Source organism: Palaemon carinicauda, chromosome 40 (genome assembly GCF_036898095.1).
Source record: "Palaemon carinicauda isolate YSFRI2023 chromosome 40, ASM3689809v2, whole genome shotgun sequence".
Classification (NCBI taxonomy): Eukaryota; Metazoa; Arthropoda; class Malacostraca; order Decapoda; family Palaemonidae; genus Palaemon; species Palaemon carinicauda.
In genome coordinates this window covers 56,905,929-56,922,210 of record NC_090764.1, presented here as the reverse complement: position 1 = coordinate 56,922,210, position 16,282 = coordinate 56,905,929, and the positions used below count along the sequence as shown (strand labels likewise).

General features: G+C 43.9%; 1 protein-coding gene across 6 annotated transcripts in view; it reads left to right on the top strand.

Moving 5' to 3' along the window:
- lost (methenyltetrahydrofolate synthase domain-containing protein lost) overlaps window positions 1-16,282 on the top strand; it is a 362,666-nt gene that overhangs the window by 250,017 nt on the left and 96,367 nt on the right. For all 6 annotated transcript variants that reach the window (XM_068363774.1, XM_068363769.1, XM_068363770.1 and 3 more), the window contains one exon: window positions 14,571-14,769. In XM_068363774.1, coding sequence (XP_068219875.1) covers window positions 14,571-14,769 — 199 coding nt within the window. The remainder of the gene's footprint in view (window positions 1-14,570; window positions 14,770-16,282) is intronic.

The window sequence follows — 16,282 nt, the reverse complement described above, 5'->3', positions numbered from 1 at the left end:
ATTCCATTTGCTTTCAAGGACCAAGTCAAAGAAGAGCTTGATTCTATGGTGGCCCAAGGGATAATCAAACCAGCTGGTGATGACCCTTCAGTTTGGTGCCACCCTCTTGTCGTCGTCGCCAAGAATGGAACAGGTGTACGTATCACCGTCGATCTAACAAAGCTGAACAGCCAAGCTTCTTGTCCAGCCCACCCTTCACCCACACCCTACACGGCTATTCATAGTGTGGACCGGAAGTCTCGTTTCTTCACCACAGCTTATGCTCTTTACGGGTACTGGCAGATGGAACTGGCTGAAGAGGATCGTCACTTAACCACCTTTATTACGCCATATGGTCGGTTCATACATTGCAGAGGACCGATGGGCTTCACAGCTACTGGAGATGCCTTCTGCCTGTGAGGTGATATGGTCCTTCAAGGTGTCCAAAACTATGTTAAGGTGATAGACGACCTCCTTCTCTACGACGAAGACTATGTTACCCACCTTCAACGTATCCACGAAGTGCTCACCAGGTGCCGGAAGTTTGGGATCACACTCAATAAGGACAAATTTGTGGTCGCTGCCCCCTCTGTGAACTTCTGCGGATACACGCTCTCAGGAGACGGCATCTCGGCTGACCACCAGAAAGTCAGTGTGATCAAGGATTTTCCGACCCCTGCTAACCTGACGGACCTCAGATCGTTCATGGGATTGGTCAACCAGTTAGCAGAGTTTACGCCTGACATCTCCGTTGCAGCCCAACCTCTACGCCCCCTGATGAGTCCCAAGAGAACATTTGTCTGGACTTCTGACCATGATGAAGCCTTTCAACGCGTCAAGTTAGCCCTCACCAGTCCACCAGTTCTCGCCCTCTTTGACCCAGACCTACCCGTTGTTCTTCAGACGGACGCTTCACGCCTCAATGGCATTGGATATGCTCTCCTGCAGGACCATGGCAATGGACACCTGCGTCTGGTTCAGTGTGGTTCTCGTTTTCTCGCCGATGCAGAGACACGTTATGCTACCATTGAGCTCGAGATGCTAGCTGTTGTCTGGGCAATGTCAAAGTGTAGGCTATACCTAGCTGGCCTACAGCACTTTACTTTGATGACAGATCACCGACCCCTCATCCCTATTCTGAACAGTTATACACTGGATGCCATCGAGAACTCTCGTCTCCAGCGCCTCAAGGAGAAGATCTCGCCCTACATCTTTACAGCTGTGTGGCGTGCTGGGAAGTTGCTCTGTGTTCCAGATGCATTGTCTCGAGCCCCAGTCAGCCACCCCACACAGGAGGACGAAATCTCTGGTGCTTCTTCTGCTGCTCATCTTCGGACTGTTATAGCCATGAACACCGTTACTCTCTCAGACGAGTCTTCAGCTCAGGATGCCGACCGAATACTTCAGGATCTTCGTGACGCAGCGAGAACAGATCCTTCGTATACGCGTCTACTCAATTGTGTCACATCAGGATTCCCTCGCAACAGATATGACTTACACAATTCTTTACTCCCATATTAGAAACTACGTGCAGATCTCTACGCCGATGGTGACCTCGTCCTGTATGGAGCAAGAGTTGTAGTTCCTGCCGCCCTTCGTCGCCGCACCTTGTCCCACTTGCATGACAGCCACAGGGGTGTGGAAGCAACCAAGCGCAGGGCAAGGCAGTCTGTTTTCTGGCCCGGTATCGATTCTGACATCGCCAATACAGTCGGAGCTTGTGAGGCATGTCAGACATTGCAGCCATCTCAGCAGCAGGAACCTCTACTGAATGACGACAATCCAACAAGACCCTTTGAGTCAGTTTCAGCTGACTTCTTTGTTGTTGCAGGGAAGTCTTTCCTAGTCGTCGTCGATCGCTTATCAGGATGTCCTGTTGTCGCCCCCTGCAAAGGTGATACTACCGCATCTAATACCATCAGGATCTTCTGCCGCTACTTCCGTGAAGTGGGTGTTCCTCTTCGCCTTAGGACAGATGGAGGGCCACAATTCACCAGCGCAGAGTTCAAGGATTTCATGAAGAGATGGGGAGTTCGACACATGGTAACCTCACCCCACTACCCACAATCGAATGGTCATGCCGAAGCCGCTGTGAAGTCAATTAAGCACCTCATACTGAAAACAGCCCCGTCTGGCAACATCGATAATGAAGATTTTGACCGTGGATTGCTGGAACTCAGGAATACTCCTAACTTTACAGGACGCTCCCCTGCCCAGATCCTGTATGGCTTCCTCTCAGGTCATGTATTCCTGCCCATCTAAATGCATTCTCCAAGGAGTGGCAGGTCAAGACTGAAGACTGTGACCGCCGTGCTGCTGCCCACTACGAGCAGGTAAAGACCCAGTATGACCACCATGCCCACTCCCTGCCCAAGTTGAGCGTCGGACAGCAAGTTCGGATTCAAGACCCGACCTCTCATCGTTGGGACAAAGTTGGCATCGTCATGGGCCATGGAAAGTCAAGAGACTATCAAATTCGTCTCCCTAATGGTCGTGTGTGGTGGCGTAATCGCCGATTTCTTCGTCCAGTGCCACCCACTATTAGTGACCCCTCTCTCCCTGTCCCAGTGGCCCCTTGCCAGGACCTAGAAAGAGAGTCCTTAGTCACCATTCCTCCTGTGAATCCACGTCGTTCCCAAAGACTCATAGAAAAGGAGTCCGCTCGAGAATGCACTACGAGCGTGAGGGGGAGGGAGGTGTAGGTACATGAAAAGACACATTTCACATGTACCAGTATTGTCATGATTATTATTATTGTATGTATCATTTACTGCATTATCATGATTACCATTATTGTACATACTATTAACTGTATTATGTACTTTCAACCATTATTTCAGATGTTGCATATCATTAGATTAACTCCTGTAATGTTATTGATATGATATGGCAACATTGAGTCAGCATTGGCAACCCTTATCTGTTGTGTTGCCATGATGCAGTCTGTTCGTCTTCGTCCCCTTAGCTGATAAGTTATCTTTCCTCGTGTCCCACGTATCTTTTGTATTTACTCTAATAGACATTGAGAACCTACTTTTTAAGTTGTATCCTTGCCCCACCAATTAAGGTTAAGGAAGTTAGCAACACGTACAGGGTATACTACACAAAACTCTGGTCAGTTGAGAGGAGATTACAGGTAACTCCTAAGAAAGTAGTTCTCGGTAAGTATGTTAGGAAAAATAAAAATTACTTAAAATTTTTGATGTCGGTATAATACTGTGGCGTGATAAATCACAACCAGAGGTCTCGCACCATTTAGATATCTCTTCAATATCCCCGTTACAACGAGGTGCCGTTCAACACCCACCACTGAATGCTACTACCACCATCTCAACCCACGCCAACTACGTCACTCCTCATAGCACCCAAGTTTGGTCCTATACTGGGAGGGAAGTAGAGGGAGGGTTCACTGGGTGGCACAGGTCTCTTGCCCAGAAATAGATTTTTCCTTCGTCAAAATCCCTTTTCTGGGCTCCACCTGTGCCGCTCCGTGAAATAGTGCAAGAGAAATGGTCCCAAAACTTGGAACTAACACCTGAGGGGAAAGTAAATTAAAGACAAAATATCAAAAAACATGGTTTTAATACAAAAGTAAATAGGGGTACTGAAACCCAGTGATTGAACCATTCCTTATGAGGAAGGATAGAGGGATAAGTAGCAAATACATAAAAAAACTTCCAAACTATGGAAGGACAAGGAAAATGTAATGTACAAAAATAAGATGTGAGATCAAATTGTAATTTACGATCCTGAAGGGAAAAACAAACAAAATTCAACTCGTGGGAGAGTAAGGCTATTTACAGACATGATAAAATAAGAGTGCACCTTAAGGGTGCATCTCAGGTGTAAAACAAAACCAAAACTAAAGTAGGAACAATAAGTAAGGCAGGTAGAAGGAAGAGGATAGAGTAAGACCTGATTATGAATCATTACTTTCAGGAGGAACCACATTCCCTGCTGCCACTGTAGCAAATTTTAGGGCTTCCAAAGGTTTTAAGTAGTGGTGTTTAAAAACTGTTGGAGACTTCCAGCCTGTATATTTCGTAAGTTCATCAAAGTTCATGTGGTGAAAGTAATTAATAGATGTAGCTACGGCTCGTATATCATGAATGTGAGGGAATGATTCAGGGTTAGCCTGTTTAATGAAATACAGAATTTGCTGTCTGATTCCTTTCATGGTAATGGTTCCTCCATTTTCTCTAATAAATAAGGGCCCTGAGGACTTAATGGAAGTTCTATTTAAATAGGCTTTCAGAGTGTTTACTGGACATAAAGATGGATCCTGAGGAAGTGGAACAATCTTCCAGGGAGACCATCTGTTCTGGGGGTCCTCATTTTTCGCTAAGAACCTTTTGTCAGGGGAAAGTAGGACTTCTCCTGATGAGAGAAATTCAATATGACCTGGATCTCTAGTCAATGCTGAAAGTTCTGAAATTCTGGCGCCAGAAGCTAGGCTCATGAGGAACAAAGTTTTCCTTAATAATGGAATGTAATTACAAGACTCGTTAAGAGTATCAGAAGCCAACTTAAGGACATCATTCAGAAACCAGGAAACTGAGCTAGGGCGAGTTGATGGTTTCAATCTGGTGCAGGCTCTCGGGATTGATGAGAAGTATGAATCTGTAAGGTCAATATTAAAACCAATATGGAAAATCTTTTTCAAGGCTGATTTAATTGTAGTAATAGTACTGGCCGCTAGGCCTGATTCAAATAGAATTCTAAAGAAGGTTACTGTCAGATTCATAGTCATCATCTGCACCTTTGAGTCCCTTAAAAACTTTGCAAGTTTCTTAACAGCCGAATCATACTGTCGAAGGGTGGATTCCCTTTTATCTGATTCTAAAAATAGGGTATTTTGAGGATCAATATCTGTACCTCTCTGAGCTGCAAATTTCATGAAGTCCATAAAGTTAGGGCACTTATTTTTTGAGGAAGCTAACACATTGCGAGTTTGTACTACTTGTGTTAGTATTGGATTGGGTATCTGTTGAGGGTGGAGACCCAGTTCCACCAGCAGGGGAAATCAGTTGCTCTTGGGCCAGTTGGGGGCTACTAGAGCAACCCTGGCCTTGAAAGTTCCGAGTTTGTCTAACACTTTCATCAACAGATTTATTGGTGGGAATAAATAAATTCTCTCCCAAGTGTTCCAGTCCAATGACATTGCGTCTGCGGCGTAAGCCCGAGGGTCCAGGTTGGGGGCTACGTAGCACTCTAGTTTGTGGTTGGACTCTGTTGCAAACAGAGTCCAGTGACCACTCCGACTCCAGCGGAGTCGTCCTCGAAAGTGAGTCCGCCACTACATTTCGTACTCCCGCCAGATGGACTGCTGACAGATGCCACTGATTTGATGCTGCCATGGAAAATATTGCTAACATCACATGGTTGATGTGACTTGACTTGGAACCCCCTCTGTTTATGCAGTGGACTATGACTTCGCTGTCTAGAACCAATCTGATATGTTGGTTCCTGGCTGGAGCCAGTCGTTTTAGGGTTAGGAATACCGCCATGACCTCTAAGACATTGATATGGAGTTGGTGGAATACTGTCGACCATAGTCCTTGGACTTAACTGTACTGGGAGTACCCCCCCCCCCCCCCCCAGCCTGTTAAGGAGGTGTCTGTGTGAATGACCAGTTTTGGAGGTGGATATTGTAAAGGAACAGATTTTGCCAGATTTTTTACCTTTGACCATGGCTGAAGTCTTTTCCTCAGGATTGGTGGAAGTCGAGCTCTTTTGTCTCGATATTTCTCGTTTGCCCTGGAGCGCCATACTCTGTTGATATCTTTCAGTCTGGCCTTCAGTACTATATCTGTTACCGAGGCAAACTGGAGGGCACCCAGGATTCTCTCTTGATTTCTCCTGGACGTCAGTTTGTCCTTGAGAAAACGTCTTGTGTTCTTTGCAATTTCTGTCCTCTTGGCTGTTGGGAGACGTAGCGTGTGAGAATGCAGATCCCATTGTAATCCCAGCCATTGTAACTTGGTCTTCGGGACTTAGTGAGATTTCTCGAAGTTGATCTGGAACCCCAACTGTTGTAGGAATTTTATCACTCTTTGTTGCCGTGAGGCAGTTCTCGACGCTGTTTGACCAAATGAGCCAGTCGTCTAGGTAAGCTACTATTTGAATTCCTTGGGTTCGTAATTCTTGGATTACCGTCTCTGCCAGTTTGGTGAATATCCTGGGTGCTATGTTGAGTCCGAATGGCATTACTTTGAATGCATAAGCTTGGTTGCCTAGTTTGAAGCCTAGAAACGGACGAAAATGCCTTGCTATCGGAACGTGGTAGTAAGCATCTGTAAGATCTATAGAGGTGGTGACGGCCCCACGGGGAAGTAAGGTCCGCTCCTGGGAGACGGTTAGCATGTGGAACTTGACGCATCGAATGTAAGAATTCAGATGAGACAGGTCCAGGATTACTCTTCGCTTGTCTGAGTCTTTCTTTGGCACGCTGAACAAGCGACCTTGAAATTTCAAGTGTTTTACCTCTTTGATTGCATTCTTTTGTAATAGATCGTTTATATATAAGACTAGCTCCTCCGTTGGAAATTAATGGAAACTGGTTGGTGGAGGGGGCCCTTCTTTCCAACTCCACACCAGACCTTTGGAAATTATGCTGAAAGCCCAATTGCTGAACGTCCAACGGTTTTGAAAGGTGTAGAGTCTTCCTCCTACCCGAGAGTTCTCGTTGATTACCTGCGGATTTACCTCCTCGGCATCCTTGGCCTCGAGAAAGGGTCCTTCCGCTACCTCTGTTGCGAAAAGTCCCTCTCGCACCAGAGCCTCTGGCGCGTTGGTAACCCTGGAACTCACCCTGGGTTTCATAGTTGGGGTTAAAGGCAGGGGAAGTAGCATAAGAAGTAGTTGCTACCTGACCCTGAGGAACCAACACATATTGCTGTTGAGGTTGTCCTTTTGAAGTGGAGGGTATTACCGGGATAGTCTGAACTAGCTGTTGCGACTGCTGGTTTTGGAAGGATTGGAAGGGTCTCAGCCTCTTCCTACCTCGAGATTGGTTGCTGGCAGGCTCGAACTTGCGTTTGGGGACTAGGCCCCACCGAACCTTGAGGCTCTGATTTACTCTGGCAGCCTCGCTGAGGACGTTATTGACGAGATCCTCCAGGAATAAGTCAGGGCCCCAGACTGGGGCTTTAATGAGCTTGTTAGGCTCATGTCTGATAGTGGCCTCAGACAGGACGTGTTTACGGCAACGACGTCTGGCAGCAAGGAAGTCATAGGCATCAGACAGCAAGGTCTGAAGCAATGACTTTGTCAGGACCTTAAAGAGGGGTTCTTCTTCGTACATGAGAGAGGTCATTTCAGCCATTGTAGCTGAGTTGATAGATCTGCTCAACCGGGCCCGAGCTTCAAACTCGAGACGTATCAGGGACTTAGGAAGCCTGGGAAGTTATTCGCTAAACTGTGTGGAAGCACAGTCAGCTCTTAGCTTACCCGCTGTGAACGTGGCTGGGGCATTGGTCCAGCACTTGTGGTCTCCCGGGAACAGGAGGGAAGTCGGGTCCGTTTCCCGCAGTTGTGGTAACGGCTTGTCCTCGTTAATGGCTTGAGTGGCAAGGTCCATCATCTTTGTAACACATGGAGTGGGGGTTTGCTTGTCTACTACGAACATCGTGTAGGAGCTTTTATGGGGTGTGAGCATGGTGTTAACACACTCCCATTCGTTTAGGGTCCGGACTCAGGTGGACTGAGCCTATTCCTTCGGGTAGATCATGGTCTCCTTAGGAACTTTATCCAATCGCACCAGAGCCTCCTCTGTTAGACGAGCAAAACCGGGGAAGGGGAACTGGAGACCCGGCGGGTAGAACTCAAAATCTTCAATAGGCCGGGTGCCACATCCCTCGATGGTTAGCATACCATCCTTGAAAGGGGAGTGCAAGGCCATTCTCCACGGGTTGCTCTTGACGAACTCCGGGAGCTTAGAGGCATCCAGGATAACATGTTGTTGTTGCGGCAGTCCCGAACGCATGAGGCCCTCAACGAGACTCTTCTGGTTTTGTACCCTCTCACTGAGGGACGTCATTAGGGAATCAATTTGGTCCAATAACCGGCTCGAAAAGGCTTCCGGATCGAAGGAAGCCTCCGTGGTCTTAGTTTTTGAGCCTGTTTTCACTCTCGACCCATGAGAGGAAGATGAAGCTACAGCTTAGTCTTTGGGGACTCTGGCAGACGAAGATTTTACAGGTTTAGGGGATTTGGAATACTTGCGGGTCTTCAATAAGGGTCTCCGGAGAGACTTAACCTTAGGGACAACAGGACGTGGCCTGATATCAGCCTCGCGCTTCCTTGAGAACCCCTGAAGGGAAGAATTAGCAGAAGAGGTAGAAAAAGTCGGGCTAAGGAGAGGAATCTTAGCCCGGGACTCACCTACCTCCCAACCTAGCTCCGGCTCGTCGAGAGCCATAGGTTTAATGTTGAGGTTGATAGCCGCGACGTCCTCCACAATCGCTTCTCCCACCACTTCGTGGTCCTCAGACAAGAGCAGGGCCTCGGTGATCTTCGTAATGATGGGGTCCGCCACATCCTTGGGGACCGCAGCCAAGTTCTTAGCGTTAGGGTATATCAGGGCACACATTTCCTCGGACAAGACGTAGGGTTTCTTCGCCTTGACGTTGCGGGCGAACCCGCCGACCCAGACCTTAAGGGTCGCCAAGGCAGAAGTCTTAGAAGGCTGAGAGCTCTGAAAGAGAATAAATCGTTACTAAGAGCCAAGTGACTTCGGCAAAGGAAGTGTAACAACATGTAGACCGAGATTAAATGTTTTAATTCGATCATAGATTACAATGGGGATAAGGAAAATCCAGAGATTAAATCCGAAGTAAATCTAGATAGTAACGACAGGGACACTTACCGAATCCGAGGTAAGCGTGGAAACAAGCCCGTAGCAGACCACGCGGTTGTCTGGATGCCAGACGATCAGATCATCCACTTGGACAGCGCAGTGAGCATGCGATCTGCACACATCGTGGCCGCACGCTTGTTGAAGCACGGCCGCACAGGCTGTCATCTGACAGCGGACCACCTGTAATAATAAAGATACATAAGTATCCCTTAGTAGGTTAGAATCCCAAGGGGAACCCGGGTGCTCCGGGTACTAAAATTAAACCGGCATAGAACCGGGATAAATACTAAGAATAACAATCTGAACCGGTATAGTAATCGCGGTGGAAAAAACTTAGCATAGGTAGTAATTAATAATAGTTAAAACAAATCCATAATTCGTATGATCATTCAATAAGAGTATTGTCACAAAGGGGGAGATATACTATCCCGTCGGTACCGGGGAAGTATAGAATAAGATTAAAATAGTAGTGACATGCTTATTCCATTGGCTCCGGGGAGACAACTGAGGTGGACCCGGGGGTCACAACCAGCCTACCGGGGTAGGGAGTCGAAAAGGGAGGGAGGGAGGAGCCAATGGCTCCCCGCCAGCCACAAGGACCTTAACGAACAGAGACAATAAATATAAGAAAAACCAATAAATAAAAGCTCTAACGCGATTTCCCCACTAACAAAAAAGTCTACATAATAGTTGGGATACGGTATGTAACGAGGGGGATCACGCTGAAGAAAACCCGAAACGCAACCGAAATCCCTCCAGCCGACCGATGGCCAATCAGAGCGGCGGGGGGAAAAGGGCTACGACAAGGCATGAAGTGAGCGTACTAGACTATAACCTCGACAGCTGTTCTCGACTCAGACGGAGGGAAGGAGTCAGTAGGTATCCCGGGGGAGGGATGAGTAGGGGAGGGGAGAGGGAGGCTGGGGAACAAGAGGACTCGACCCGTAAGGCAAAACAACTTGACTCCAACGTCTCTGCGAGACGTGAGGTATACCTGGAGGGGGATAAGGGTATGGGGGGCCATACACCAATAGAGGGAGGGTATAAACTCGACCAGTAAGACAAAACAGCTGACAACGAAGTCTCTGCGAGACGTGAGGTATCCCTGGAGGGGGATAAGGGTATGGGGTGCCATACACTAAGAGGGGGAGGGGGAGGAGTCAGCGAGAACTAGCCAATGGTGGCTCGAGGCGATCGCGTGGATGGAGGAAGGACAGGCGTACCAACCTGTCCAAACAAACCACGAGATAACAAAACGGAATGATCATATACGGATAATTAAAATAAAGTAAAATAATGTAACATGACGAACTAGGTATAAGGCATGCACAAGCTAAATATATATAGTAAGAGAGGGACGCAGGGGAAATGGCAGGGAAAGAATGAATAACAAAGCCGAGCCCTCCAGCGTGGGTAGGTACCGAGCTGGACAGGGGGGCCAACACAACTAATAGATCGGGTAGATGCCGATCGGTAGGATAACAAAACTAGAATAAAAACTGTCAAGCGAGAGTCCCACTCGAACTAAAGGCGTCAATCTTAACTAGGTGGTAATATGAAATAAAAACTTGAATAAAAAACACCATAACACGGTAATAAAACCTTCTAGATACGCTCCTCGAAGGGTAGCAAGCAAGCCAAACCTGAGTTCAAAGGCTATGATACGTAACATAATATCAGAATAGCAAAGTGTTAATCGGTAATAAGCTCCAGCAACAGGTTCAAAATGAAAAACAATTAGTATAGAAGACTAATTGCAAGGTGTTAAGAATGAGCAAAGGAGGTAGCAAGCCAACATGGCCACCACGGAGCGGGGTCATCGGAACTGAGAAAAACGAAAACTCTATTAAAAGTAAAAATAAGGGCAATGCTACCTCCATAAGCTCAAAATTCATAGATCTAGTACTTAACTTGGATGAGGAAGCTTGGGAATCCGACATCTCGCACTAGAGCAGGAGAAAACACCGAAAAACACAGCCAAAAAATCATAACAAACAGACGCGGTGATGCTATGAAAAAGGAGTGACGTAGTTGGCGTGGGTTGAGATGGTGGTAGTAGCATTCAGTGGTGGGTGTTGAACGGCACCTCGTTGTAACAGGGATATTGAAGAGGAGATATCTAAATGGTGCGAGACCTCTGGTTGTGATTTATCACGCCCCAGTATTATACCGACACCTTATTTAAGTGAGCGAGCTGGGTTCAACCCTGGCATTCCTATGCAACTTTTTTCTCTGGTAATTCATAGCAGTTATATACCTTAGAAATGATGCAAAAGGAGCATTTCACGGAGCGGCACAAGTGGAGACCAGAAAAGTAATTTTATCGTCATAATTATAGCATGTGACTATCTGCTGTAATCGTTTGTTTATGTTCTTATACTTAGTGGTAGTAGACCTCTCATCTCCTCTTAACATCTGAAGCACGTTTGTTTGGGACAAAACTTCCTCCTCCATGAGACGATCTGTGAGTTTCCATAGGTTAGGGTTGTTGAGCATTATTTGATAGCGCACTGTGAAATCCTTCGAGATTTGTTTGTTCGAGGCATAGACCGTTGAGTTCTTAGGTTCATATTCCAATTAGAAATTGAAATAATGGACTAGCGCTTCTGCGATTTCCACCTCTTTCTCTGATGAATCCAATGTAATTTACCTCAAAATACGAGAGAAATTCTGAAGGGATATCCTCATCCTCCGAAAGTTCCTCAAAACCTGTAGGCACATCTTCAACTGGTAAAAATGCAAGTGCAGAGAGATAGCGTATCTTGAGACAAAATTTTGTATCATTGTGGTATCGAACTTTGAACCCTAAATCAACAATTTTCCTGTAATTCGCCTGGCAGAAGTGGAAGAAACATCCACTCACATCAGTGTCAGGAAAAGTACATTTAAGGGGACCGTCCGCCATGGTGTTTTGACATACAAGCTTTCAGAAATAGAAAATGTTTTATTGCTTCGATGTATGCGTAAACATACCATACATGCTCTCCAGAAGTTTCAGATAATTATTTTTACAAATAACGAAGATATAGCAGTCTTTAAATGATGAAGTCATCCTTACTGTGTCATCTTCATGGCATGACTGAGTTTGACAGAATCATCTTTGCGTGTTTATTTTTGCATATTTATAGCAATTTTTTCGCTTATGTTTCAAAATCTTGTACGTCTGGCAGAAATGGAAGGCATTGGTAGAGCATAGTTGAACGAAATCTACTCCTACCAGAACAGCAGCCAGAGTTCCCAAAGACATATAGAAGTTATAATGCATGTGTTTGTTTACTTGAAGTTCGTAAGTACATTGTGTTTTTACAACGTCCTCAGGAACTTTATAGCAAGGCCAATGTTACCTAAGGCCATAGAAAAAACAAATAGTCAATTATTTTCCCAAATGAAGATATAGTGGTCTTTAAATAATGACGTCATCCTTACTGCGTCGTCTGCATGACTGAGTTGGACAGAATCGTATTTGTGTTTATTTTTTCATCTCTCTCTCTCTCTCTCTCTCTCTCTCTCTCTCTCTCTCTCTCTCTCTCTCTCTCTCTCTCTCTCTCTCTTGAATTATTTTAAACTGCCATTTATACAAATACTATAATACCAATGTTCAATCTCTCTCTCTCTCTCTCTCTCTCTCTCTCTCTCTCTCTCTCTCTCTCTCTCTCTCTCTCTCTCTCTCTCTCGTATCTCAAAATCTTGTACTTCTGGCAGAAATGGAAGGCATTGGTAGAGGGTAGGTGAATGAAAACTACCACCTACGAGAACATCAGCCAGTGTTTCCAAAGACGTATAGAAGTTATATTGCATGTGTTTGTTTACTTGAAGTTCGCATGTACTTTGGGTTTTCACAACGTCCTCGGGAGCTTTATAGCAAGGCCAATGTTACCCAAGGTCATAGAGAGAATACAAAGTAAGCAGAAAACAAGAAAAAAGAACCAAGAAGAGAGTGAAACATGAATAAGAGTACAAAGCTGAAACATGCTAACTAAAACACTGTCAACAATGAGAGATCGCTGGCAACTTGTAAGATAGTAATAGTAAACTGAGTGTTCAGATACCTCGTTTAGGGTGCGTTTATATAGGAATAAACAAAAAATTTATCATAATAATGTTATCTTGATTTCTTTACGAAAAGAAGCGAAAATTTGTTGCAAATCTTTGGGAGCTCATAACTCAAAAACATACTTATTCACACTTAGGTACATTTTTCTCACTTATTTGTTGTTCGATATTAGAGAGATAGATATCATTGAAAAGAGGAATAAAAATCCCACAATTTTGTGAGATGGAATTTTTATTTTATTTTTACCTTTTTTCACGATTATTTTCTTTAAAAAAAAAAAAAGGAAAATATAAATTCCGTCTAACAGAATTGTTCGGTTTATAAAGTAGTTTTTATGGTATAAGATTCAATACAATTGGTGTCGTATTAGTGGGGAAAATGTACCTAAATATTTATTTTTACATCATGATTTTTGCTAATAAATCAAAAATGTTTTTGATCAAATGATTTGAAATTTTTATATGATGAAGGTATCATATATATCTAAATCATATATAGAAATGATGTATTTTGGATCATTAAAAAAAAAATGGCGGACATGGCGGGCGGTCCCCTTAATTGTGTTAAATTACCCTTTTTCAAAGTCACTCATTATAGTTCATGAATTTTGTTGCAGGAAGTCTTGGATTTTTTTTAAAGCATTTTATAAGTTTCCTCTGTTTTATTTGGAAGAAGGGCAAAAATATGAGAAAAACTACACTTCTCTACTTGGACATGGATGGTAAAAAGTTGATAGAAAATTGCTAGTGATACCTTAAAGGTTCCTTCAACGGCCGAGTTTCTGTACCTCCTTTAATGTTCAAACCCTACTTCAGTAGCAAATATCAAGATGCGATTATAGTCATCAGCTCTCGAATCATACTGTAGAAACTTTTCCCCTGATGAAAAATGTTGAAATTCTGGTGGAATGCAAACCCTGACCTTTCCCTAGGGATTGCAGGAGTACTGAAGTTCTGCTGCCTCCATCGACAAATATTTCTACTTAGATCTTGGACGTTTTGTACTTCAGCTCGTGTGTAAGCATCCAACGGTGACCAGCTGCTTGAAACTACCTCTCTTGTAGATAAATTTCTCGAGGCAACATCTTCTTTTAGCTTTCCAACAGCATTTTTAGCATCAACTGTACTTTTAGAGTCTGCATGATTATGTTCGTTGCAGGTCTTTATCAACTCATAGTTTTTATCTTTTTATTTTGTCTGTAATCGAGCTTTACAGGATTTTTTCCCTCTGTGTACACTCCCAGTAAATTACGGATTTGTCGCCATTGTATCCATTTCCATGATCATGTATTGCAGATCATCAACTAAAATATCGTTGCCACGTTCATTCTTAATAGTTGAAGCCATTTATAGGGGTGTAGAAAATAAATTAAAATTTTCTCTATCCAAGTCTTATGAAGTAAGTAAAACTAGATACACCCCTTACAGTAAGAAAGTATTGGCTACGAATTTTACTTAAACACACTTATCTAAATATCAACTCAACGAATTGTCTGTACACTTGATACGGCGTGCTTTTAGTTTACACTGTATTTCAAATGAATTTTGACTTAGCATCAAAAACAGAAATATAAATAGTTGCTCAATTTTGATTTATCAGGTGTTACTGTGAATAGAATAACTAAAGACAAAAATATCCAACAGAAATTTGTACATTTTTCTATGAATTTTTATTTTATAGAGCTGGGAAAGATGTTTCACTGGCTGATGGGGTAGACCTACCTTCGCCTGAGGAGTTTAGGGCCAGTGGTCGAGGACGAGGCAGTGGACGAGGTGCAAGACGTGGTGCAAGGGGAGCTGGCAGAGGAAGAGGAACTGGTCGAGGAAGGGCCAGAACCTTTTCAGAAGGCGATGATACAAAAGGTCAAAAAAACATTCAGGTAAGATTATTTTTTAGATCCCACTCAATGGCTTAGTATTTCTGTGCATTTGGACTTGAAAGATGTAAGGAAAAACAAGGACTGGACTTTATTACCATACTGCCAAGGTGAATTCAGTACATCCAGACTAAAACTGGACAATTAACTCTTATTCTCCTTTTTTCTCTATCAGCCTCCCAGATTGACTTATGAATGACTTTTGCTAGAATTTTGATAATTTGTAAAACATAAAGAAGGGTGGGTATGGAAAACATTTCTTCTCAACCATAGAATTTTAGTTACTATTGTGAACAGTGAAAGTCTAATGCCCTTGCAATGGGCCTTATTATAACAGATTGCAACAGATTGAGGGCTCTAAAAGGCAGTACAGTAGTTGCAGTTCATAATCAAGGTATAAAGCTTTTAGGGCAACCCATCCATTCTTTATATGTAACCTTGTTTATGTGTTAAAAAATAGTGAAAGAGAAGAAGTGGAAAATTTAGACAACTTAAACTCTTGTTTGCAGTACAGTATTTATAATCATATTAATAAGTTTTCAAAGCGTTCAATTTTGTTTGTTCCGTAACCGAAATACAAACCACGCTATTTACATTGGGTATTACTTTCGGCGTAGCTGAAATGACGAGCCATTAGATTTTAACGAGGGTTTCCTACCCCGCGCTAGTTAGCAGGGGTAGGGGGAGGGGTAGCTTGCTACCCCTCCCTCCCTCACACACTGGTGAAATGTCTCACTTCACTTTTGGCTCGGACAATGGACAGACGTGCCTGTCTTTGTCCTCGCTTGGCAGCCATTATTTGTTTTGTCTTTACTTAATCACTTACTTTTCTTTTACTCAATATATATGTAAACATTTTTTTGTGTTTATGCATATATTTGAGTATAGAAATCAGTAAGTTTCCTTTTCAGAATTCGTGCTTGTGTGTGTAGTGTACGATATCTCCGTGTTGCCCTCGGCAGTTAGGCCACCATGGTGTAATTTCATGGGTCGCGATCGAGTTTGACTACGGTCTTTCTCTCTCTCTCTTTGAGGTCGTTCACCCTTTTACTACGTTACCTTTACTACGTCTGAGTAGCTTCCTTCCCGTGTGGGTGGGGTTGCTACGGCGTACGTTTTGTCTCAATTAGTTTATGAATCTAATAGTATTTGTTGATTTTTCAGCTTTTGTAGAACGATTCCTTTCGGGGTTTTCGTTCTTTATTTAGTGTTCATTCATTTTTAAATTACATAATTACATAGATACATAATTATAATTGTTATAATTCTGTGTTGGTTACAGCTCTCCTTCCGTGAGTGTAAGTGGTTGTGAGGGCACGTGCCTGTTGTGTAATTCTTGTGTTCTTTTCCCTTGGGATTCCTCTTCGGAGCCTTCCCGGGGGAATGAATGTTAACTAATGATTTTTGTTTTTATTTTTCACAGTTACCGATCTAGTTCATTTCTGTAATGTGACAACGGAGTGAGCTGTCTTGTTGAGGCCTGGGGATTCGGCTGTTGCTGCCTCCCCTATAGATC